This window comes from Budorcas taxicolor, chromosome 20 (genome assembly GCF_023091745.1).
Source record: "Budorcas taxicolor isolate Tak-1 chromosome 20, Takin1.1, whole genome shotgun sequence".
NCBI classification, from domain to species: domain Eukaryota; kingdom Metazoa; phylum Chordata; class Mammalia; order Artiodactyla; family Bovidae; genus Budorcas; species Budorcas taxicolor.
Genome location: NC_068929.1, coordinates 34,727,712 through 34,754,784, shown reverse-complemented (window position 1 = coordinate 34,754,784; position 27,073 = coordinate 34,727,712). Strand labels below are relative to the sequence as shown.

At 39.0% G+C, this 27,073-nt stretch overlaps 1 protein-coding gene across 2 annotated transcripts in view; it reads right to left on the bottom strand.

The window, feature by feature from the left end:
• Positions 1–26,526, bottom strand: part of PAIP1 (poly(A) binding protein interacting protein 1) — a 28,874-nt gene extending 2,348 nt beyond the window's left edge. Inside the window, exons 1-10 of one of the 2 annotated variants that reach the window (XM_052659085.1) lie at positions 26,027–26,526; positions 25,269–25,438; positions 16,344–16,529; positions 14,021–14,133; positions 11,399–11,510; positions 9,835–9,960; positions 8,560–8,666; positions 6,430–6,547; positions 5,719–5,773; positions 923–1,016 (exon numbers count right to left, since the gene is read on the bottom strand). In XM_052659085.1, coding sequence (XP_052515045.1) covers positions 923–1,016; positions 5,719–5,773; positions 6,430–6,547; positions 8,560–8,666; positions 9,835–9,960; positions 11,399–11,510; positions 14,021–14,133; positions 16,344–16,529; positions 25,269–25,438; positions 26,027–26,300 — 1,355 coding nt within the window. In that variant the 5' untranslated portion in view covers positions 26,301–26,526. The remainder of the gene's footprint in view (positions 1–922; positions 1,017–5,718; positions 5,774–6,429; positions 6,548–8,559; positions 8,667–9,834; positions 9,961–11,398; positions 11,511–14,020; positions 14,134–16,343; positions 16,530–25,268; positions 25,439–26,026) is intronic. The other variant, XM_052659086.1, reaches the window with a different exon arrangement.
• Between the last annotated feature and the right edge of the window lie 547 nt (positions 26,527–27,073).

Here is a 27,073-nt window from a genome sequence, read left to right as displayed (position 1 = left end):
TTTTTTTAACCTACAATACATGAGATGGGGTAAGAAAAACTGAAGTCACAGATTTATTTCTGCCCTCTGCTTATGAAGAGGAGAATCTAAGTAGCCTGTTCAAATTCACATGAATTGTTAACAGAACTGGGACTAAACCTCAATTTCCTGGTCCTTCTATATACAAATGTAGTATGATCTAATGATATGTGAACAATACAATAAAAGTTTGTCATAAAGAATGGCAGGTAAAGACTGAGATATGGGATATAGGACTGTAATTTATCAGTCCAAACATTCTCATATAGTTATCGGTGTTCTAATTTTAATCCCTTAACAGCCAAGCTTTGAGACTTTTACTGTGTGCCAGGTAGCTACTCCAAGTTGTTTATGTATCTCATTTAGGTCTCAAAAAATTTCAAGGAGGGGTACTACTATTCCTATTCAATAGATGGAGAAAAAGGCATAGAACCTGCCCAAGATCTTATAGTATTAAAGTTAACAGAATCTATTTTATAAAAACTGTTTGAATATGCTACATTAATAGTTTTTTCACGTTAACTATATTTAGTTTTCAGTCATAGTGTTTTCTCTAATATGATTTTCTGAAAGTTTCTGATAAATAACTACTACGTATCTACTACTTTAACATCATTAAATCAAAATGCACATTCTTTCATCATCTTTTCTAGTCTATAGACTCCATCCACAAACTATGGCCACAGGAATTCACAAAGAAAGCAGCTAAAGATGGAAATTTTCTGGCAGTTCAGTTTTGAGGACTCCGTACTTCCACTGCAGCGGGGCTGGGTTCAATCTCTGCAGAGGGAACTAAGATCTCGCCTGCAAGCTGTATCACATGGCCAAACAGAAAAATGAAAACAAAAATTAAAAAAAAAAAAAACCCAAACCCTCAGAACAAAAAAGGATCTAAAGAACTTACGGATCACCACCCCCTGATAAATCGGTTCCATTTTCTTCATAATCTGGAAAAAAGTCTTCTCTTTCAAGTAACTCTTGATATTTCTCTTGGTAATCTATAAAAAATAAAAAATTTTAATACTGAAAAATATTTGTAGGAAACGGCCAAGTTACCCCTAAAATTTTTTTTAATATTATGATTTTTAAGTAGATACATTTAAATAGCAGTTAAGGTTCCATTTACATATTTAAGAATATCTTTTACACAATTTACATTTTAACTGGCTTGCTTTATCTCTCCCCTGTACACCACATGCTCATAAATTACATAACTGACCCTTACTGGTCACTGACCTTCTACACTCTCAAAAATCCAAATGTAACTTAGTTGGCCCTCCTTATACATGGTTCCTTTGTATTTGCTGATTCAGCTAACCCTACATAAGTACTGTAGTACGTATTTAGTGAAAAAAAAAAAATCACACAGACACAGACCTGTGCAGTTCAGAGGTGAACAGTATAATAGTCCTCTAAATATGATGGGACTCAAAGCCACTATGAACATATCAGAGTACACTTCACAGCCATGTGTATGCTGTTTACAGTCTCTGTTTCTTTTTATCACAAAAGATACTGTCCTAACTTGTTTCTTCCATACTGCTGTTTGTCCTTCCACAAGCAGGGATTTCAATCGAACCTCCTAGCTTCTGGCTCCATTATTCTTCAGCTATCTGGCTAGCAGGTAAGAGCCATCATTGCTCGAAGTTCAGAGGAGGCTAACCTAGCAAATGTTCTGAGTAAAGGAGATTTTCTTTTCTTCCCTATCCTTAGAGACAGATGGAAGGTGGATACAATAAATGTCTCAGCTATACCAACTTTCCCTTTGGAGAAGGCAATGGCACCCCACTCCAGTACTCTTGCCTGGAGAATCCCAGGGACAGAGGAGCCTAGTGGGCTGCCATCTATGGGGTCACACAGAGTCTGACATGACTGAAGCAACTTAGCAGTAGCACCAACTTTCCCTTAGTTGGGCTTTCTAAGACTGTAAGAAGGTGGTATTATAGCTCTCTATCTGCCAATGTCTTAGGCAGAGTTACTGAGGATCTTTTAAGATGAGCAAGTATGTATAAAGCCCTTACCCCTTATTAGTAAAATGGGTCAGTGTATATTAAAACTAGTTATCTTACAGCTGTGAACAGCTACCTCAAATTTCAAGAGGATGATATAATTACATTAAACTTGACAGAGACTATATTTTTCCAAGATTGTCAGTGTCTATAAAACTAATTCCAGTTTAAAGGGTTAGTGATATTTTTGATATCCAATCTTGGTATTTGAGATAATTTTAACTATAAGACGGTCCTGCAATAAATAAGGCAACAGATAAAACACTCTCTTAAATGTATGAATGAGTTCACATTCACTCACTTACTCATACACACATCTGCTCACGTCACCAGATGACATAACTCTTACAGCTGCGAGGCTGGTAGACCAAGTGGTCTTAGGAACAAAAGGGTTGGATTTTAAAACCCACAGACGGTCAGAAGGCAAGGTCTTGAGTCCATGTGAAATAGGGAGATGCAATTCATGCCCCATGTCCATCTCACCTACACAAACCCAGGACAAAGAACTGGTATTTCAAGCAAAAGGTGAACCAAGGAAACAATGAAAAACCTCAGCTGTAAAGGGAGATGGCAAAGAAGCTTGGCTGTCCCTGCCTGCGTTTGGAATCAGGACAGAAGCACTGTGAAGAAACTGGTTCCCTAGATAATTTTTTTAAATTATTTTTAATTGAAGGATAATTCCCCAGAGAATTTTTAACAATGGGTATGCATTTCAAATTTCTATTATCCACATAAAGAATCTCTATGACAAGAAAATAAAAAAATGTGTTCCAAGCCAGTGTTACCCCTGAGGCTCCTGACACAGCAAATACAAATTCCCCTTGGATACATGTTCCTACAATCCAAGTCGCAAGGCTTTTTCATAAAGAACAACAAACAGGCAGTAGTTAGAATGCTGGAGCAGTCATGAAAGGGCCATAATATATGTAACTTCAAATGATTTAAGGAAAAAGAGTGAATGTGGAAAGAACAAATGTTAAACAGAAAACACTGTTAACCAAAGAGGTACATCTGAGTAAAAGGCAGACAGATGGGTGTTCTTTCCACTGTTTTTACTTTTGTAGCTTTACAATAAGTTTGAAAACATTTCAAAAGTTTAAGAAAGCTAAATTATGAGATTGCAAAAAATATCACAATATAAAGAAGTAACTTTGTATATGACAGAAGTAACAGCAGGGTTAGAATTAAAAATATGAATCAAAACTAAGCATATTTAGAATAATGTGAAAAAAGGCCTTGAAACTTTAAGATCAAGATACTTTGAACAAAATTCAGAAACAATCCTGTTTGAAAACTAAAATGAATTTCCACAGTCACCAGAAATAAGTAGGAAAGACAGATTAGACAAAGAGGAAGTTCTAAGAACCAAAATGAATCAAGGCAGCTTCAAAGAATAAGGGGAAGAAGGAAAATCTGTCTCACCAGACACAGCAAGATTTACAGTATGTTAGAATAACTAAGAATGCAGTATTGGGACTATCCTGGTGGTTCAGTGGTTAAGAATCCACCTGCCAATGCAGGAGACACAAGTTTGTTCCCTGGTCCAGGAAGATCTCACATGCTATGGAGCAACTAAACCTGTATGCTCTAGAACCCCTGAGCTATGAGACAAGCCACCACTCCCCGCAGCTAGAGAAAGCCTATGCAGCAACAAAGACCCAGCAGAGCCAGAAAATAAATAAAATTTTAAGAGAATGCAGTATTGATGTCAAGACAAATAGAAGATCCACACTCACAGACACAGGAATAAGACACAAATTTATAGGGAGTTACATGATACACAGAGGGATATTTTATGCAAGAGAGGAAGCATCCTCTGTGTTGACATGAGGAACTACAGAGTATTTACTTCCTACCATATCTCACATACAAGAGTTAGCCAGATGGATTAAACACCTAAATATAAAAAAACAGGGTTTAGAACACAATAGAATTTGCCTGTAGTAAGGAAACTAAGTCATGGACACACATAAGACTCCTAACACTCAAAGCTTCTACATAAGACAAAAAATGGAAAGATAGCACATACTGGCAGAAACTAAGGATCACTTTCCAGACCATGTAAATAATTACAAATCAATAAGAAAAACAAATGATTCAACAGAGATATGTGAAAAGGACACAAGCAGGTGATTCTCAAAGAAATCGAAAGGTTAATAAAATCTGTTATTATAAATAACAAACAGAAAATGTTATTAAATGTTATTAACAGCTATTAAAATGTTATTTTAATAAAACAGAAACCAGAAAAAGAGGTCTGGTGAAAGAAAAATAAGTCTGGTAACAGTAAGTATTACCAACAATGGGAAACAGGAACTTTCATATGCTGCTGGTGGGAATATTAAGCTGTATAATCATGATGGAAAGCAGCTTAGCAACATCTAGTGAAGCGGAAGATGCATATTGCCTATAATCTAACAATTCTACTTCCTTACCCTAAGGAAATTTCTCTATATGCAAAGATTATTAAAGGTTTGTTTGCATGGTATTATGGGTAGTAATAAGTGCGAACCACCCCCCATTGTAAAAAATGGGGGGCCCCAAGGGGGAGGGAATCTATAAATTATGGTTTCCTCTCAGTAGATTATCATTTGGCATTTATATATATCAACACAAACAAATACCAAAAATACTGAGTAAAAAAATAAACTGCAAAAAGACATGCACAATAAGGTACGTTTTAGGTTACTACTACTGTGTATGGTAATGCCTGTAACTTACAGAAATATGAAGTAAAAAGATAACACAATGACACCCATTTCAGGATAGTAAGTACCCTAGGAGGGAAATTATGGAAGGACTGGACTTGAGGGTGAAAGATCAATTACAGTAACAGAAAATGGCTTAGTATTATCTATACAGTTTTATTTCTTTGAAAAGACCCAAGATATATAATGATATAGTGAAATTAGTTTATCTTGACAGTGAATCAAACTGGCCAGTTTTGAAATACTCAACAATATAAAAACCACCAAAGAGGTCAAAAGAACTGCTTAACTTTTCAACTTTAAATTGTACTTATGTCTGTAATTCATAATTTAAAGCTGAAAAGTTAAGCAGTTCTTTTGACCTCTGTGCTAGAGGCATAGGACAGTCAGTGTCTGTAATCCAGAGGAAACAAATGAGAAAATTCTGATAAGCTGGCTGTAAGGTTGTATTAAGTGGGAAAATTTTCTTTTGCTCACAGTTCAGTTCTGTTTACCACAATTAAAGCAATCATTTTACAAATGGCCCTTTTCTGGAAGGAGAAGTGTGCACAGATTTAGATTTTAATTAACTGACCCAACTATTAATAAAATCCACAATTCTTAACATCTGCAAGTATTAACCTGTACCAATGAAAGCTGCAGACTACATAGTGAACTAGAACCATCCTTCCCTTTCATTCTAACTACCTGAAAGTTTAGAGTATTAAAGTATTAGAGAAAAGATAAAAATGGTTGCATTTAATTGAGGGATTCTTCCAATCCTTCACTGTTAAGGTGACAAGGTACTATATACTGAATCAGATGTTCAACCTGAGGTGGTTCCAAACAGTAACTGTGAGAATATTCTAGTGAGACAAAACTTTACCCTATATTTTACAATGATGTGAATTCTTAAAGCTACAACTTCATGCTGGTGAGGGTATGGTTTTCTGTAATTCAATATCTTACCAATAAATGGGCAGAAAATGCCTGAGATGACATACCTGGATCAGCTGCAGTGAAAGGAATACCATCAGATGTATAAAATGTTGGCTCATTCTAGGAGGAATCAAGAGTGATTAAAATATGTTATTTCAGAATTGATTTTTTAAAAGCACATTAACAGAACATGACTGAGGACACTCAACTGTACCTGATAATGCAATAACAAGCAAAAAACTTCCTAGCAGCCATTTCCATTTCACTGCAAAAGTCGACAGTCTTTAGAGGACTATTTCCTTGTCTCCAGTTCCTATGTCTAACCCTGTCTACTGCCTGTCACACTCTAAGTGAGTTGGTCTGTTGTGCATTGTGACTTAAAGTCAACTGATTTTTAGCTGTGGTTCCCACCACCATTTTTTCTTTAAAGCCATCTCCAAGACTGGATTATAATAAAAGCATTCCTCCATGGTTTCTTTATGCCTGTCCTATTGAGAGCTTCAGAGCATCACTGGCCTGATAGCCATTTTCATTTTCTTAATTTACTACAAAATGCCAGTAAAAGTTTGAAATACAGGCCTTTTATTTCCCTTGCCTTTAAATGGCTCTTTCTCTAGTCTACCCTTTCACTGAGGATTCCATGGCTTCCATGTGACCCTAAGTCAGTGAAGAACTGTTATATTAAATTCTGAGAACTGCTTTATGCAACTTATCTACAAATTACCAGAATCTGAATTCAAGCAATAACCAAACTTAAAATGCATCCACTGGCATACCATAAAATAATTAGGATCATTTTCAGGTGTTGCTTCCCTGTATGTTGAAGCTGCATGGACTCTACCCCAGTTACTTGACCGGAGTTCTACAAGCTTCAAAAGCATCTGTTTTACATCTCTGCAGACAAAAGTTAAAAATGAGTTAAGGTGAGCAAGTGTTACCATTCTCTAATATATTACAGATGCTTAAAACTTTGTTTAAAAAATTTAACATGCACTGATTTTCTAGACATTTCCCATAATGAAACAAATTTATCTCCTTTAAAAAATGAGTATCACTCCTTTATTATACTGATCTGGAAATAAAACAATTTGGTACAGTTATGCTCAAATGAGTTGTGGGCCCAAGTGGCAGGCCAAGCAACTAGAACAAGATTCAGAAATCAGGGCACAGTGAAAGACATACTTGGACTTGATCAAGAGGCATTTCACTGCCATAAAATAAGGAGGGGAGGAATTCTAACTTACATCAAAGCATGAAGTTCTTACACCTTAGAAGTTAAGGAGTTTATCCCATGGTGGTGTAAGGAATGGCTTATTTTGTGATGACCACATAAGGTAATATTGCAATTGCCATGAGAAACCCCAGAATGTTTTTAATTATATAACTTTTTGTAAAAATAAAGACAACACAGAAACATTCAGAATCAATCCCAATCTCCTGGAGCCAGGGAGGAAATATTTCTTTGAAGCATCACAGGTTACATTCATTTCCCACTGTAATGACTAGAGTCATGCAGTCACTAGACTACAGGATAGTACAGGACTGGCCCCTGGAAACACAAATAGGCTCTCCTGCCTCCCCTCATTGCTCACACCTTAACATGACTACCCTACCATTACTCAAACAAGTCCTTGTAATAAACAAAGCATTGACAAATGCCCCTGAATTACTACCTGTTGACCTTCTTGAACAAGGCTTCCCTCGGCTTGGACTGAGGACCCTGCCCCAGACGTGCTATTCTAACTACAGTGTATGAAGGGAGTGGGTGCAAGAGACAAAATAGTTAATACAAAATGGGGAGCCACCAGTCTCCATCCGGAGCTGCCACTTACACGGATGTGGTCACTGTGACATGTGCAGGGGGGGAGGTGCAGAGGAATGGGAGGGGCAGGGAGGGTGTCCTTGGGAGTAGTCTGCTGCTTGTTCTTCCTTCTCGGCCTTGCCCTAGGCACACAGCTTCCATGGCTTTACACACTGTCTCCTCATGCCCTAGGAACTGCACAGGCTTGCTGGGCTTCATGTTCCTGTCCAATTCATAGACAATGGAATGCCAGTTGGCAGGCTCAGCTCTCTGCTAGCCTTTTTAGAGACCCTTTCCAGATGCTTGAAAAGGCCCCAGAAGGTTGGTGCCATGGACCACAGTCAGTACTTCTTTCCTCTCCTTGACCTGGGGAACAGTTTCTTCCTTCTAACAGCAATAGTATCCTTCAGACTCTTGCAGGAGTAGCTGATCTCCAGTGAGATTTGTATGCCTTTGACCCTCACTGACGGTGCTGTGGAAAGGATGACCTGACGCCATGGGAGGAAGAGGGACTTCAGAGAACCACTTCTAGATCTGAGCCTCACTGTACATTGCAGCAATTTCCGCTTTATCGAGGTCAGACTCCCACAGTGCCGCCCACTGAAGGGCCAGCTCTCACCTCTGAGAGCTACACTTGGTCAGCAGCGTCCAGCACTGGCCAAAGGATACAAACTGCTTTCTCATGCACTAAGATGAAAGCTATGTGCTTGTACCCCACTGCCTAGCTCCTGCTGTCTTTTTTTGGAATAAACAGGCTTGATACTTGTTCTCGGTAACTGACTATATATGTTTCTCAAAGGCAGTAGGATGCTGCTAACATTTTTATACCTCCAACTGGATTTACAAGTGTACTTTATCCTAGTATTTATTGAATTATAAAAGTATGAACTTTTTTTTTAATGGAGTCATACTCTCATAGGAATATCTTAACTTCTATTTATAAGCATAATTGAAGGAAGTGGCTAGGTGAGCAGAATTCATAGGTAAAGGAAAAAATTTCTGTGGATCTATTAAGATTATTCCAATAAACTACAACAGATTAAAAACACCCCCAAAGAAAAAGCAAGGAATATCTACTGGCTATCTATACTAGTTCTTTTCCTACCTGCTGCAATTTGCATCTAGGACAACATTTTCAATTCTCTGAATAATTTCTTCCATGTCAGTCTTTCCTTTTTCCTTCCAGGCATCTTCTAAAACTGACCCTGTCAACTAAACAAGCAAGTATCAGTCAAAAAAAAAGGAATTCAATGAAGTATCGAAATTCTAAAAAGATCTTAGCAGCAGTTCAAACATTCTTTAAACAGGATGAATTTAGCAACTTAAATATTCCCAATTATATTCTACCATCTATATTCAAGAATCACTATACTTTGTTCTTCTTGACAAGGAAAAGGAATGAACTATAGCAGAAATTTAATCACAGGTTGTATATGCCAATGACTATACATTAGGTTTGCTGTATGACTAAAATAGGTATAAAATTTTAACCAACATCACTTTTTAATATATACAACATCCAATAAGTATAGAAACTCAGAACTTAAAAAACACAAACTTCATCAGGAAAAAGTTAAGGATAGAAACAGGTAATTCACAGAAACTGTGGGGAAAAAAATTGCTTATAAACCAAAAAAAGCTTAAATTCACTTGTGATTTTCACCAAGGAAATGCAAATTGAAATGTTTTGGTTTTTACTCATCACAATGATAAAATAAAATCTAGGATTAATTCTCCCATCGCTGATTAAGCATACAGGGAAAGAGGTATGCTCGTTCACTGTTGGTGGGAATACACTCTGGTTAATAAGCATTTAGAAGGGAAATTTGGCATTACCTAACAAATTGAGGTATACATGCTCCTTGAGCCACCAAATCTATGTGTAGGAATTTAACTTACATAAACAACTGCATATATAAAGATACAATTAAAGATTACTGACAGTGCTTACTGGCTAAACTGAAAATAACTGTTCAAGGATGGAATGGATAAACAATGTGCATGTGTACAATGGAACACTAGGAAGCTACTGAAAAAAGAGCCAGGCAAAAATCCAAGATTCTCACTGGGTGATTAAAAAAAAAACAACAAACCACAACAGAATAAGATCTTATGAGAGCATACATACAGAGGAAAGGAAGAAAAAGGACTTTACAGAAAGAGTGAAGAACTTCTATTTTTTACTTTTAAATTTTGCTGCTTATATTAAGCAGTAAGTATATACTGCTCTTCCAATATTTAAATTCAAGAGATAAATAAGTGTTTAACTTAGATAACTTAATCTTGAATTTGTATATGTACTGTACTTCCCTTCCTCTAAGTTATGCACTAGAGGGATAAAACATTTTAAATTTTAAGAAAAAAAATAAGTAAAACCCACCTTCAGTAATTTTACTGCACAAATTAAGTTGTCATCCATAGGATTAGAGAAGAGGGCATTCAGCAACTCCCGAAGACCGACCTGAAGAATGTCTGCCCTTGTAACCTGTCCATTTGTCCCTTTGATCTTTTGGGGCAAAAGAAAAGAAAAGGCAACCATGCCAAAATACAAATATATAAATGGTTTAACAAAATGTTGGAAAAACAAAGTGTTTTAGGTTAAAACAAAACACACGGTCAGGATAATTTAAGCCTCTTAATGTTGCTGCTTCATAAAGCAGTTTCTAGTCTATAAAGTTAAGATCTTTGGGGGAACACAGAGCTTTTTTTTTGGCTTTTTATACTATTTTAAAACAATTTATATCAGAATGGAACATGTATCTCAGCTCTCTGACTTGAACTATAAACTCAGGAGTCATGTTTTATCTTTATCATTCTCCCTACACATATGATTATTTCTACATAGGAAATTCAACAGCATTCTTAGTGACAATCCATTTAAAGCACATTTGATATTGGTGCTCTTATCTGGCTTAACACCAAAATAAACTAAGATTAAGGCATGAGTTTTTTTTTTAATTAAGGCTATCTGTGGTAAAATGGATAGTAAATCAGGCACAAGACTGAACAAAGATCTAGATGCACTGAGATGTACATTTGATGGTAGATTCATGTGTCTTTTCAGTGGCATTTACAACACAAGTCCCCAAATCAGACCCTATAGGTATACCTGGGAATAACTAGTCAAAAGAAAAACAAGCAAATCCATTACAAAGTAACATTCAGCACTTATGTTGCCTGCCAACAAGCATATACTTACTCAAGTATACCACCAATTTAGCTGTAGACTTCGTACGAATACAGTTTATGTGGAAAATTCATACATACAATAGGACCAAAAAGAACTACAGAGGGTGAGTTAGGTGTAAAAAAACAACCTCAGAAACTTTAATCTCTCCCCTCTTCACTCAAAGCTTTGTGCTCTGTAGGACAAGCTGCTTTTGAGTCACTATCTGAAAGTCAACAAACTAAGTGTGCTAATATTTATGAAACAAGAACTCAAAAAAGTGTGATTGTCTGTATTCCAAAAGCTTAAAATCACATGTAAACCATGGATTTCCAAAAGTATATAATGACTTTAAAGTGCTTAGTAACCATCTCCCAACACCCTTCCCATGAACAGAAGACAGAATGGTATATGTGTTCCATTTGAAGACAGACCCTGGTGGCTTAGTGGTAAGTAATCTGCCTGCCAATGAAGGAGATGTGGGTTTGATCCCTGGGTCAGGAAGATCCCCAAAGAAGGAAATGGCAACCCACCCCAGTATTCTTGCTGGGAAATCTCATGGACAGAGGAGCCTGGTGGGCTACAGTCCATGGAGTCACAAAAGAGTCAGTCACAACTTAGCAACTAAACAACCACCACTACCACAACTACCATTAGTAGGTACTGAGACTTTTTTCCTCTCCCATTTCATCCCTAATGTTGTAAAAGGCTATGGTAAATACAAATCCCTTGAGATCAATTTATATCTTAGGCTTTGTCACTACTGAAAAGTACTCACCTCCAGGTTAAGATAAAGTTCTCCCAGGAAGAGCACAAATGCATGGAATCGTTTTCTAGTCACTTCATCCCCTTTTGCAGCTTGATCTTTAACTTCATATTCAGTCCGACATCTAATAAAGACATACCTTTATGTAATCTCATATTGCTTTTTAAAAAAAATAATCAAGTAAGGTAACCATTTGTCAGTGTGGTTGTTCACAAGCAATTCAGAGGCAAGCACAATGCACCAACATTTTGATTTTCTGTAATAAAAGTGTTCCTGTCTACTGCAGAGATCAGAATATGCATTATCTTTCACACAGTGATTCCTAGTTTTAAGAAATTGGTAACAACAGTTGAAAATAAGCCTATAAGATCAAGTTTGTAACAAGTTACAGCAGCATAGGTTTCATGAGGTTTGTTGTATATTGGCACTAAAAAAACACAAAACAAAAACCCACCACCTCATTTTATTGTCTCACTAGGCTTTTTAAGAAAGCACTGCTGGTTATCTTTTCAAACATATTAAATTAATTCATCAGAAAAAAACTTGGGATATCTATAAATAGAATACTCTGGTTAATAATGGAAAGGATCAGTTAATTAATGCCAATTCAGTTAACCATGCACCTTGGCTACTTTCCTTTGTCTGCCTTTCCTTTTATGACTTTTCAGCAAAGAGCTTTGATGAAGTGACCTTCTGTTTCTATCAATGCTATTAATGCTATTAGATTATACATTAATATACGTCAGTTATGTACCAATGTAAATCTCTACCCTTGTGCATGACTGATTATCTTGGTGACAGGAAAGACCCTAAAACTTTAAGCTTAAGATTTTTCAATTATAAAAGCAACACACGTTTATATTTTGGTTTTAACCTTTTTGAAATAAAAAGAACAAAAACATTACAACCTAGAGATAACTGCTGTGAAGGTAACTTGTTTTTTTTTTCAAAGTATGCCTACATTTTTCAGTTAATAGATTACTACCTTTTTGCTTATTACATGAGTAGCATTTCTCCATGTTAATAGCTTTGACCATATGCCAATACTAGAGAAGCATACACAGTGGGTATATAATCAGCAGAGTCAGAAGACTGGTTCTCAGCCGTGACTACACAGTAGCATCACTTGGGAGAGCTTTATAAACCATGCCCAGGCTCAACTTCAGTCTAGTATCAGAATTTGCAAGAGCAGGGACTCAGGCCATTTCCAAAGGTGAGCAGCACAAGGGAAGATAAGCAAGCCTTTCTGCCATTCTACCTCTTCAAATGCCTACTTCTACACCTTCCCAGAAGCTCTAACTTGTACTTCTTTAATTATTAGGTAGATTAGCTATATTTTTATAAATTTGTCATTTACATTTCCCCAAACTGCACCTATCTGGAGTCATTCCAAATATTTTTACTAAAATACTTGCCTTTTTCTTACTCATTCCTAAGAGGCCCCTCTTTTCATACTAAATAAATGGGCTCATTGCCATGTGTTACAAATTTCTCTATTTTTAATTTACTTCATATAAATTATGACTCCCCAATTTTACAATCTATATTTAATTAAGTTTAATCTCTTCTTTTAGGGTGTGGGTATTATGTCTTACTTTAAAGGGCTTTGCCAACCTAATTTTTTTTGGTCAATTTTTCCTTAGTATTTACTGTTTTACTTTTATATTTGAAATACATTTTGGTGTAGAGAGTAAGCCAAGAATCCATCTTTGTTTTCCCCGACCCCAAATGACTAGCCAGTTACGTCAGCAGCACAGTTTGTCTTCTACTAAAGTTTTTAAAGTTTCACGTTTACCAAAAGCTTAATTTTACGTGTCTCTGGAGTGTACTTTTGGAATCTATTCTGTTAAAGTGCAGTTTAACCACACGATGGAATACTTCGCAACCATTAAAAGTACTTTCAAAGAACTAATAGACAAATTATAATAAACTCAAAAACAATTTGTTATTGATTAAAAAACTCAAATTATAAGAAAATTTCCCTATATTAGCTCATAAATTCAATGTCATCCCCAAACATCAATAAATACTAACAAGGTCTGTGTAATTTCACATGCTGATTCTAAAATCTGGAGAAAATAAACATGCCAGAGTAGCAAAGACCACACACACACACACATAAAATGGGTAACTAACTAGACTAGTTGTGAGAAAATTAAGAGTTTTTTAATAGCGTGCTAATAAATCAGAAAGAGAAAAAGTAATGAATAGAATATAATTAAAGTCTAGAATCAACCCAAATTTAAGGATGTAGTGCAATAAAGGTAGCACTTCTAATCAATAAGGAATGGATCATTCAAAAATGTAATATGGGAAAAACTGGTTAAATGTGTGACAGTAAGTGAAATTAGAACCTTACTCAAGCCAAAGTAAGTACAAAGAAATATGTAAAGTGACCATTTTTAAGATCTTGGAAAAAGAAAAGGCCCTTCCAGGCACAAAACCAAAGGGAGAGACCATTATTGAAAAAAGACTGCTATATATGAGTATAAACTTTTAATACTATATTCAAAATAAGAATGGTCTGCCCTATTCTTCCCTGCAACTTCCTATGAAGCCCAATCTTAGCAAGAAGAATGGTCAAATTCTAGCATGTTTAGGAGTTCTCCTTCACTCTCATACGTTCACACTGACCTTTGAAGTAGCAATTGGCGGAAGTTGCCACTCTGTGGGCTAATTGTCAGATGATGGGACAGGTAGTTACAGAGGCGCGCTCCCATGTAAGAGAAATTGGGGATAGATGTGGCCTTTCAAAAAGAAAAAAGTTTTGTATGACACAGATACATCACGTCATTAATGCAAACACTTCACAGCAATATTCTAAAGAGGAAAAAACATTCCTACCTTCAGTACTGTACAGAAAGGTACAAGTCATTTATGATTGTTAGGCATAAGGAAATTAACTCTCCCTCCCAAACTTACACCAAGAACCAGAATAAATGCAAAGAAAAACATTAAGGCAAGCTCTCCCCATCATTTACCCAAGGTTAGCAGAAAGCAAACAGATAATCTCTTTGCTCATTTCTACATAAAATATGTACAGGTACCCAGTTGCATAGTGCCAATTAAAAAGAGTATTTGTGGAACTACTGATCAGAGGTATCTTTCAGAAATAGGATGGCACCAACTTTGGCATCTAGCTGTCCAGAACAAGATAGGCCTGGACATTTGTGACCCTGGACATTACTAAACCTCCCTGAGCTTCAGTTTTGATTCCTATAGAGGTAATTAACATACCTGATGCAAAAGATTAACATTTCAGCAACACTCCCAACATTCAAGGTAAAGAGAAAAATCAAAAGAAATAAAATATTTTTAATAAGACAATGGAAAAACACTGAATATCAAAGACTGAGTGATACAGCCAAAGAAGTACTCAGGAAGTTTAACTTTCACTGCAGTTTTTAAAGAACAGTAGAGCATACACATTAAGGGACTTATCACAAAAGCAGTAGTTAACCAGAGTCTAGATCTAACAGACGGCCTAAATGCCCCTCCAACCCTATGCTGGGTCTAGTTACACATGTGTAACCTTAGGCAAGTCATGTAACCTCTGTTAAGCTATGTATAAAATGGGGATAAACGTAATACCTTACAACCACCAAGTATTAAGTGAGTTAACTACAGGTCAAGTGTTTAGCACTGCCAGGCATGAAGTACTTTATAATTAGAACATTTTATTTCTAATTACTTCCTTGCTCACATAGGACCCTGTACATTTCTCATCTAGGAAGAAAGACTGATTGTACTGACATTCATATATGTGTATCTGGTACCATAATAGACTTAAAATTCAAATTTTATACTTTTTTCATTATTGGCACTACCTGTTTCCCTTTGCTCTTAACATTTAAAGTAAATTTAAAGACAACAAAATTGGTCATTCAAGTTTCCGGCATCCCTGCTATACCTCAACTTTACTTCCACTGACAACCAATTTTAACTCTGCTAAAAAGGTTTTAACCTTTGTATCTCCATGCTCCATGATATGAGTTTAGATATTTCTTATTAGTTTCCCATCAAGGAAGATGAGCAGCTTTCATGTCAAAAGTAGGATTCAGGACAAACAGAGCAGTTCTATATTCCTAAAAGCTCAGGCATTTTCAAAAAACAAAATCTAAGAACTGGCCAGGTAATATTGGAGTCTAGAAAACAATTGAGAACAAACTGAAAAAATAGTCAAATGAAACAGTTAAAAAAAAAAAAATTGACCTGCTATCATAAGTCATCCTTTCATATATCCAAGTTAGAGCTGCTCCTTCAGCAATGACTTAAAGAGAAATACAACCTTGGACGGTGCTTATCTCCTATTGTTTTTGGCCAGTCTCACTCACTGACCTTAAATTCATCTTCAGAATTGAGGGCTATGTTTCCCCCCTTAAAATAGCATTAACATTTCAACGACCAATATGCTAAGATTAAAACTAAACTCTGTGTAAATAACCTAGACTGACATTAGATTTTTTTAAGGAATTAATCCTTGAAAATTTTAAAGACAAGCAGAAACATTAAGATTCAAGTCAGAGTGTTTATAGTCCTTTCTTTTTTTTAAAATAAAGAATCAGGTGCCTCGTTAGCACAGTAGGTAGCGTGCCAGTCTCATAAAATAAACATTCATTTATGAGGCAAGAGTTCTCCCATGACTTTTTCTCCCCTACTCCAATAATGGCAGATTCTTGTAAAACAGGGGTTTGGAAAAAAGCAAGATATTCATGTAGTGTCTTCATAAGTGTCCAAAACTTCCTTCCAAATGCCTGTACAGAGCCTTGGCTACAGTCCTGGATCTCTAACTACAGAAATTTTGTACAACAGAGACTTAAAAGCTCCCATGAACCATCAACAGTCAAGGCATGTGGAGGCTGGTAAACGTGAACCTGGCTCCCCTCAAGGAGCAGGCACCATCTTCCGGCATCAGGGAAGCTGTTCAATGAGCGCCCCATGCTGTCAGCCAACCTACCTGTTGATAGATGAGTTCCACAAGTTCTTGCAAAGCATCATCTGTTGTGACCCAGCCATTCAGGGTCTCTGCAAACTGTCCAATTTCAGTTTCAAAACTGCCAGGCTGTTCTGTAAGATGATTCAAAAAATCCTGAACATATTCTGATAAAGTAGGATAATCCTCACAGCCGTCCTCATAGGATTCCTATAGGTCAAAAGTTAGAAGAAAAACATTAATCCATGCAACTAGCTAAAATAAACATGAGGCAGCTTTAAATTGGAATGTCTCTAGCTCAAATGGTATTTTTAAGAATCTTTAACCTAATAAAACGTGTTATTTTCTTCAAAAAATTTAGTCCACTTTTTCCTTGCCCAACAGCCAAAATGTGGTAACAGAAGGGCTCCATCTAGCTGGGTAGAGAACTGTCTTCCCACCTCTGGCAGATTTACAAGATGACTGAGAAGTAAAGTTTAAACCAACATTTCACTATGAGACCAAGATCAAAATTAAGAGTTATAATAAGATTCAGGATTTGTTTCAAAACAGAAGGGGGAGAGGGACCAGAGATATAGAAATAAGAATGGCCACATGTAGTTAACTATTGAGGCCATGGGCATTCATTATACCATTCTCTACCCTTGTAGACATTCAACAATTTCTATATTGGAAAAAAAAGTTTGTCATTTGTCAATCTCCAGAGATAGAAAAATATATATAGTTTAAATGACTAAAAATATCATAGTGTACAGTGGTGAGAGACTTTCTGGCTGCTATGTCCAGCCAATCTTGATAGTAGCAATAGTTTCCAGTTACTATCACTACCATCTCAATGTCCACAGCAGCACTATTTACAAGAGCCAAGACACAGAAGCAACCTAAATGTCCATCGACAGATGACCGGATAAAGATGTGGTACTTATATACAGCCATAAAAAATGAAATAATGGATGAACCTAGAGATTATCAAAATAAGTCAGACAGAGAAAGACAAAGGTCATATGATTATCGCTTAATGCACAATCAAGTTTTTAAAAAATGACACGAATTTATTTCCAAAACAGAAATGGGAGTCACAGACATAGAAAAAAACTTATGGAGAATGGGATCGATATATACATACTACTGTATACAAAACACATAATTAATAAGAACCTCCTGTATTGCAAAAGCAACTCTACTCAATACTCTGTAAAGAACTATATAAGAAAACAATCTAAAAAAGTAGATATATGTACAACAGGGTCACTTTGCTGAAACTAATACAACATTGTAAATCAACTATACTCCCAATGAAGTTTTTTTTTTTTTTAAACTATCACCTTTAGTAGTTCCCAGCATTTTAAATAATGGCAGAATGTTGAGTAGGGTGACTGGTGCAAAAGATAACAGATCTGAGTATCAATTCTTACGTTCACAATGTCTGGAATACCACCCAAAGCATTCTGAAGTTTACTTGAAAGTTATTTCCTTCTTCAGGGGATCTTCCCGACCCAGGGATCAAAACCAGGTCTCCTGCATTGCAGATGGACTCTACCATCTGAGCCACCAGGGGAGCCAAAAAGTTGACTGATGTCTGCTTCATCATCTGTTTTCGTTTTGCTTTTTAGTCCATGAAAGTGATAGTCTTAGTCGCTCAGTCATGTCTTGACTCTTTGTAACCCCAAGGACTGTAGCCTACCAGGCTCCTCTGTCCATGGGATTCTCCAGGCAACAACACTGGAGTGGATAGCCATTACCTTCTCCAGGGAATCTTCCCAACCCAGGGATTGAACCTGTGGGTCCCCTGCAGTGCAGGCAAACTCTTTACCATCTGAGCCACCAGGGAAATCCAGTAACTATGCAGCTTGATAAAATTCACCCCTTTCCAAAAGAAGTCAAAATGAGAAACCACATGAAACAATTATGACTACAGTATGGAAGCATTTTATGAAGGAGTTAAGTTCCAAAGTCAGTGAGTAAAGTAAGGAAGCGGGGGGGGGGGGGGGGGGGGGGATCACACCTAGTCAGAATTTGCCCTAGGAAAGCCCCATGTGGAAGCTGGACGTATAATCTTAGTGAGAAGACTAATACTGCTGGTAATGACCATATTCTTAAGCTGACCACCATTTAGAGGCCATGTTGCATAATTTTTTTATACTTCTAGACACTAAAGTGATATTTAACATGACCTATTACAGGTACTATAAGAGGACTCAGGAAGTAAGAGCAGAGCACGGTGCCTATCATGCTCAGACAGGGTTCACTGAGCAGAAAAGCAGGGAAACTTGCATACTTTAAATGTCTGTCTGATCACACACTTGAATCCAAATTAAGTAACTGTACTGTAAGATAAAGTAAGCATTAGTGTTGATGAAATTCAAATTCATGAATCATAAACATTACAGCTGTGTGACAGGATTACATGAGTTAATGAGTTAAGCGAGTTAATTAGTAAAAGCCCTTGGACCAGTACACAGTGAGGTACTACGTGTTCAACAAATTTTAAATTTCTAGGAAAGTACTGAAACACATTTCAAATACAGCAGCCATGTTCTCACACCTAAAGGAGCTAAAGTGTAAAAAGCATCCAGAAAGGAGAATGATCAACTACATTTGTTGGTACCTAGGATGGTCCTCTATCAATAAACTAACAGCCACCAGTTGCTGATATAGTATGTTGTTCATTCAAACCCATCTGAGTGTTGAGTGCTTACTTGACTGCTCTAGGTGCTGGGAATACTGTCACATCATGGATAAAGGAGATAAAGTCCTCCTTCCTCTCTTGGGCTTATATTTCATAATGGCAGACACTTTTCAGATATTGAGATATAGTGGGAAAAAAACGGTCAGGGAAGAATTCTGAACAGTTAATATCTGAACTGAGAAAGAAAGAGCAAAACAACAAACTCAGAAACTAGCAACACAAACATCTAAGTAAAGATTTTATGCAAGGAGGACAAGAAGTATACAGGCCCTAAGGAGATATGCATTTGCCTAATACCTTTAAGAGATGCCAGAATACACAAACTGAGGATAAGGCAGTTGCTAATGGGATCCATGAGGCAAATGCAGAGATCCTGTGGGGTTTGGGAACCACACTAAGACCAGTTCAAGAGGCAGTGGAAAAACCGAGCAGGGGTCGGGGTTAGGGTGGGTTTAGGCAAGGAAGGATCTTGTACCAACTCAACTAACCTGCGCATGCTCATATAGCTCTTATAGACATGTAAGTTATTAAGAATTGAGCACAGAACAAAGTCTATGCTTTTAACTTCTGTGCTATACTCCAAAAAAAAATCAAAGGCCTATAACCCAGTTTTGACACATAAGTTTACTTATTTATAAACTTATAATAAGTTTTTAATTACATGTAAGTTGCCAAAAATTCATCTTAACAATTCAAAGAGTTGGTTAAGTATGTTACCTTATATCCACATGATAGAATATCATATAGCCACTGAAAAGACACGTATTAATACAGAAATACTGTCAACACAGCGAATTAAAAGAACACAGAAGCATATTTTTGTACTATTTAACTGTTAGTTATAGGCAATGAAAATTTCTGTAAAGATAGACAAAGGATAAGTTATCTCTGGAGTGAGGAAACAATTATAAATACTCACTCTTTAGGGCTTCTCTCGTGGCTCAGCGTCCGCCTACAACATAGGAGCCGCAGGAGACATGGGTTAGATCCCTGGGTTGGGAAGATCCCCTGGAGGAGGGCATAGCAACCCACACCAGTATTCTTGTGGAGAATCCCATGGACAGAAGCCTAGCAGGCTACAGTCCATAAAGATTGTAGGTCACAAAGAGTTGGACATGACTGAAGCAACCTGGCATGGCACTGACTTTATTATGAGATTGTGAAAGTGGTTAAGCATTATAAATGCATTATATTAAATAATTACTTAATGTTAACTACAAACATATGTGAGCTTTACAATTAAAAACTAGTTTTAAGATTTTGATATGCAATTTAAAATTTTACACATTTGTGGTATCCTACTATTAATGACAATGAAAAGCAGGAAGTCTCCCAGCTAATGGTATTGATTTCCTAACTGTTCTTATCAAATGTCATTCATTGAAGCAAAATGCAGGTTAGAACACTAACTTCAGTTTTTGGTTTTTGTTTTTTTTTCCAAATAAGCATTACTCTTTTAACAGAATCTGAAATGTGAAAGTAAAAGAGGAAAACAGAGCTGTTCTGAATAGAGCTGAACAGGGGATTCAGAGCCTGCTGTTTCACAAAAGGGAAAAGCGAGGTACGGGGTATTGTGAACAGATGAGCACTCCAATGTTGGAATCAAAGCTTGTGTTAGTTCTCTAGTACAAGGTTTTTTTAAAGTATAAATTTCTTCAGTCTTTACTGTGAAGTCAAGTGGCTTCCAAGTTGAGGAATATTTAAGTTTCATTTTTCTTAGAATTCTGTGACAAGAGATTAGTAGGAATATCAGTCAGAAAACTGACTTTCTAGTAGGTACTTTGAATACACTGTCAAGAGTTAAGCCCCTAACCAAAGCAGTGGGAACAAAAGAAAATGATCAGACACTTACATGAACAGTCAAGACTATTTTAGTTAACCTGCTCAAAAGTGGGCAAGACTGTGAAAGAGGAAAGTGAGTCAATACACTATACAAGCTTTTAGCCTGAGCAGTTAGTTAGAATATAAAAATGTAAGCAAAGGTTTGAAAAAGATGAATTTTTCTTTGTTCTTGAGTTTGTGCAATCCTCAGAAGAGGGCAAAACAAATGGAAACATAAGCCTGGAGTTGAGAGGAAGAATTAGATTCCAGAGTTATCAGCAGGCAGGTATGTGATGGTCAGATTCTAGGAGATAGGTACTATCATCAAGGGAAGTAATAAAACAGAAAAAAGACAATTCTCAGAGCCTGCAGTCTGAGGAGAGGAGGAATGGTCTGAAAATTCAAAGGATGAACTGCCACAGAAGCCAAAGGAAAGGTAAATGAGGAGAGGTGCTCATAGGAGCAAATTTCATTGGTTCAATCTGAGACAATGATGGTTGCAGTCTTGGTAATCAAAACTATGTGAAGAGAGAAAAATTTAAGACAAGATTAGTATCATAAATATTCAGTTCTTAAAAAGGAGGAAATTTTGAAAGACTTAAAATGTACCCTTGGCACCTTGCTCAGGACCTACACCAGGAGATCAACCTTACAGATCACATGGTGTTCAAGAAGTCTATTTAGACGAGGGTTAAGAGGACAATCAATTTTAAAATAAAAACATCAGCTGTCACAAAAATAGCACAATTAAGAGGATCAGTCTGCAGAGGTTTCAATGGTCAGTGAAGAGTAAAGTAGTGACAACAGTGAACAATTTTTCACTTTGAAGAATGTCACTATTAAAAGGCAGAAGAAAAACTGGGCAGTAACTTGAAGGAGGAGGTTCTCAGAAAAAGCTGGGATTTTTTGTGCATGTTGAGCAGGGTGGGGGATTTTGTCTCTTAATAATTTATCAACTCCTATGTGGAATTTTTGGTTCTCATAAGTGAACCGTGATTAAATATTTAAGATGTAGTTTACCTGAGAAAAAGCAATGGCCAGGAATAGATGGACATGGCAACTCACTGGTAAGAAGGCATATGAAGAAGATTCTAGCAGTGATATTAAAGGAAGGTTTGAAGATAAAAGGACTTAAGAGTTTTAGAAAGGTTATGAAAGCACAGTAAAAGACTATCATAAAAAATGTAAAACACATGCATTCTTGAGAGCAGATCCTGCTCGAGGATATCAAGCAATAGCTTCTCACGTGCATAACAAAGGAAGATTCAAGGAATTTCTGGAAATCCAACAAGGAGACCACTAGAATACAGGCTCTACAAAGATAAGAACTTTTTATCCACTGCTGTATCCCCAGTCCTTGATTCATGGTTAAGTATTCAATTCTTTTCTGAACAAGTGAGTGAATACAGCTAACTCTGGATTACGGTTACTGTCAGAAAAAGCTTCTCTCATAATCAGACTTTATCCTAAGACTCAGGGGAAAAATCAAGAATATTGCTGTTCTGTGACTGAGAAAAACTCTTAGCTTTGACAAAGGGTAAAAGGGTAAGGACAGAGAATAATATATCAGGGCAGGAGTAGTAAGCTTCCCAGGTGGCGAAATGGTAAAGAATCCGCCAACAATGCACGAGATGCAGAAGACACAGGTTGGATTCCTGGGTAGCCCTGTGAGTGCTCTAATGGGCACGTCCCCCGTTCTGTGTCTAGTCCTTAAAGTTTTGATATGAGCCGGACTCATTCCTGGGGCTTCCCTGGTGGCTCAGCCAGTAAAGAATCTGCCTGCAATGCAAGAGACCCTGGTTTGAACCCTGGAGAAGGAAATGGCAACCCACTCCAGTATTCCTGCCTGGGAAATCCCAAAGTCAGAGCCTGGCCCGCTACAGTCCATGGGGTCACCAAGAGTCAGACATGACCGAGCACGAATGCACTCAGCAAGCTTGAATGCCTATAGAATCCAGGTGGATTACAGGCAAATGAAGTAAGCCGGTGAGCAAATTAGAGCTTACACACTATCTAAAGGGGCTGCCTCTATTCAGCTCCAGCCAACATTTGCTCTATCAAAATAGCAGTCCAGTATGGCCAGATCTTATGATCTCAAAGAAACCTCCAAAAAAAAAAAAAAAAAAAAAAAAAAAAAAAATCAGCTGTGCAGTATCTAAGTACTGGTAAATTATAAACCCCCCTTTAAAAAGAAATACTCAGGGCCAAAGAAGACACACCTGCAGGCAACATGTGAGCCATGGGCTTCCAGTCTGCAGTTTGCTCTGGCAAACAGAGCCAAGCTGGAGCTGATCTACAAGAGATTAAGAAGTGCCAAGAAGACAGCAATGGCTCAAAGAAGTCGACGAACATGGCTCAATACACTGCTCTCAGGGAGTCACTTCAACTATTTAAGAAACTAGCTGGTAGAGAATGAAAAAACTACATCCCTCTCACCAAATAACCCAAATCACTGGGAAAGCAAACAAATGAGAAATCATTTGTGGCTGTTAAGGTAAGTATCCTTAAGACTTACTCAGCTACTCAAAACTCTCAAACGGTTCCTTTCTTTTCTAAGCCAAAAACAGTTTTGGGGCAAGAATCCAAGCTGCTCTCATCTACTTTACATGATTGATAGCCCATTCCACCCCAAGTCAACTGCTCTTCCTGCTATGCCTGTACTTTCCCCTCTCCAGCCCCAAAGCTCTTTCCTAATGCAGTCTTAAGATGCATGAAGTTTCTAAAATATGGAATAAAAAGTTCTCCTTTACAAATATAGAAGTAAAGTCCCTCCAACTCTCACCCCCAAAGCAACAAAAGAGGTGTGCACCATTAGTTGATCAGGGACTTTTCAAATTAAAAAAGATAACACACCCACCGGAATAGCTAAACTTAAAATAGTAAATACCAAGTGCTGATAAGGAATTAAACTAACTGGAAACCATATGGTACTCAATGAATACACTGCAATCAGTCTTTTTGGAAAAGTATTCAGCAGTCTTTACTAAACCTAGCTACCGTTATGTCCCAACAACTCCACTCCTAGATATATACCAAACACAAACAAGGACAAATATCCACCAAGACATGGACAAGAACAGCAGCCCCAAACATAATAGCCCAACTGTGAAAGCCAACCAATCATCAACAAATATTCACACAGTGGACTGCCACGAGAATAAATCACCTCCAGTAACATGCTGCAATACTGATTAATTTTGATGTTGAATGAAAGAGAAAAAGTGTATTCTATGTGACTCCATTTATATGAATTTTGAACAGAAGCAAAATTACTGTTAGATCAAAATAGTGGTTACCTTTGGAGAGCAGTGGGCTTCCATTGTGGCTCAGCTGGTCAAGAATCTGCCTGCAATGCGGGAGACCTGGGTTGGATCCCTGGGTTGGGAAGATCGCCTGGAGAAGGGAAAGGCTACCCTCTCCAGTATTCTGGCCTGGAAAATTCCATGGATTGTATAGTCCATGGGGTCACAAAGAGTCAAGACACAACTGAGCGACTTTCACTTTGGAGAGCAGTAATGGGGAGGAGGAGAGGAGACAGAGTGGGCTGTGGGGATGATGATAACGTTCCTTTTCATTATCTGGATGCCCAAGTATTTTCACTTTGTGAAACTTTGAGCTAAACCTGAGTTACACTATTCCATATACTTACATGTCAAAAAATGAAGAACAGAAGAGACAGGACTTATGCTAAAGTATTATCATTTCTTCAATCCAGAAATGGTCCCTGCCCTATTTATCTACAATTACTATGCATTTACCATCACAACAATTTTTTTCTCTGTATCCCAACCATGCTTGTTTTCTCTTGATATTTAAGTGACACCAATTTCTAACATTTATATTATTGACAAAGATGAATCTGAAAGTTCTTTATACCTAAACACTTTATCAAAACTCCCTACATTTCTATATAACCGTTAATTAGAACCAGAAACACTTCTGGGCTCTGTTATGTTACAACAGATGTATACTTAACATAAAAACACCTACCACAATTAGCCCGCAGCAAAACCACTGTTTAATTTACCCTAAAGTTACCATGAATATCCAGCTGACCTGCTAAAATCAAATTAAAAATTAACTTTTCCAGGCCACTATTCTATAGGTCGTCCATAAAGTCAGGACACAGACTTCAGTTTTATAGACTGAAGATGTCCTTGACCACTGTAAATTTATTAAATTATAGATGGTGGAAATACAGCAATGAACAAAATAGGCAAGACTGTCTACTCTCAAGCTTACGTTTTGAAACCTTGACTGTAATAACTACCCCAAACATAATAAATACATTCCTGAATTACTTTTGTTTCCTCATGATTTCAATACATTTATGTTTTTATGTGCGGTACAGAAAGCACACCAGCATACTGATAAATGATGTAATAACCACATTCTTCCAGTAATACTAAATTAGAGTTGTAGTGAAAAGGTGTACTTACCACATAATTAGAAGAATAACTTGATGGGTAGAATTCAGGAGCGTTTACAGACAGCTTAGACATTAATACAGGAGCTACAACCACCTGGGGTTTAGCCATTGCTGACTCCGAATTCTGCTGTGGGATGTTATCCGGCGAACTAGATGGAGCTCTCAGGGGCCTCGTTTGTTCTGAGAAAGGAAAAAAAAAAATTGGTGTCAAATGCTTTCATTCCTTTGGATAACAACTTACATATACGGAAAAGCCATCTGAGCAAGACTGGTTTCTAAGTCAAAAAAGAACCATCACGAAATTTAAGGTTATCGCCAGGATAGCTGCAGAGAGCCTGCAAAAAGGAACAATAGACTTGCTTTAATCATTCTATGAACCTACTGCTTTCTAAATAAACACGTGAGAGCTTATTTTTCCTTTTTTCTTTTTTAAAGAGTCGGTGAAAAAGAGGTGGGTGCCCGCCTCAGGCCTCCCCCTCGGGGGCAGGGGAGGGAGAGGCGAATTTTACTTCCTCCCGGGACAGGAGAACTCGGAGGGCGCCACGGGCCCCTCCCCCCGCCGGGGCGCACAAAGGATTCCGGCGGCCACCTTCCAAACCCGGTTCTGGGCCCGTCCCCACCGCGAAACAACCGGGCCCTTAGGGGAACGCTCTCGGGGAAGCAGGGGGTAAAAGAGGGGGCAGCGCGCCTCCCTCGGGGGCGCGCGGAGGGCCGTGGTGGGGGAAGCGTTGGCCCAGGAGGACGGGGTCCCCTAGAGCGGCTCCGTACCTGGGAGCGCCCCGGGCCGGGCAGGCCGCTGGGGGCCGGCGGGGGCCTCGCACCGGGCCCCTGGCGGCGGGGCCGTCCTGGGCTGGCGCAGCGGCGGCGGCTGCAGGAAGCCCGGAGCTTTGGGTTGCGGCGGCGGCGGCGGCTGGTGCCGCGGCCGCTCAGCAGGCCCCGCTCCGTTCGGGAAACCAGCGCCCTCAGGCCCGCCCCCTCCGCGGCCCAGGCCCCGGCTCCGGCCCCGACCAGCACCTGGGGCCCGATCGAAACCGTCCGACATGCTCCTCCTCCTCCTCCGGGGGCCGCTGCTGCTGCGCTCGGGAGAGGACGCGAGGGGAGGCGCCGCGGGGCCGGCTCTCGCCGCGGCGCTCACTCAGGCCTCATGGAGGAGGAGGGCGGCGGGTCCCCGCTAGGCTCCTCAGCGCTTCGGGCGGGCGGAGCGGACGGCAGCTAAAGCAACCCCCGAACCCGCCGCTCCGGAGCGCCCGCCCCCCGCGGCTAGCCTCGGCTTTCCGACTCTCCCCCCAAATCCGGCGCGGCGGGGGCGAAGGCAGGTCACAGCGGCCCCCCGCGGCCCGGAGGCCCCGGGCGCGCCGGCCTCGGCTCCTCCCGTTCGCGGCGGGCGGGCTGGCAGCCGCGGCCCAGCAGGCTCTCCGGCGAGCGGCGCCTAGGCCGCGGGGGCCGGGCGGGGGGGCTGAAGGGGGCGCTTACCCCTGCTAGGCCCGGCCTGCGCGATGGTTCTCGGGAGAGAAGTGTGAGACTGACGGTTGAGGCGAGGAAATAAATAAATTACGGGGGGAGGGGGCGTGGAGCCGGCGCCAGGGTTCGCGGACGCGCACCTTCCGGGGGCGCGCAGGTGTGTTCAATGTGCGGGCGCAGGCGAGACCCGAGGACTGGCGGGCAGCCGGGCAGTGGAAGCTCGCCTGCCACCTGCTACGATAGCCGCGGGGGAAGGGAGGAGGAACAGAATCGAAATACGCCTCCCACCCCCGCTCCTCTCAGTTCACTGTAGGTGTTTATCACAGTAGGTCACAGTGTGACCAAGCTTTACTC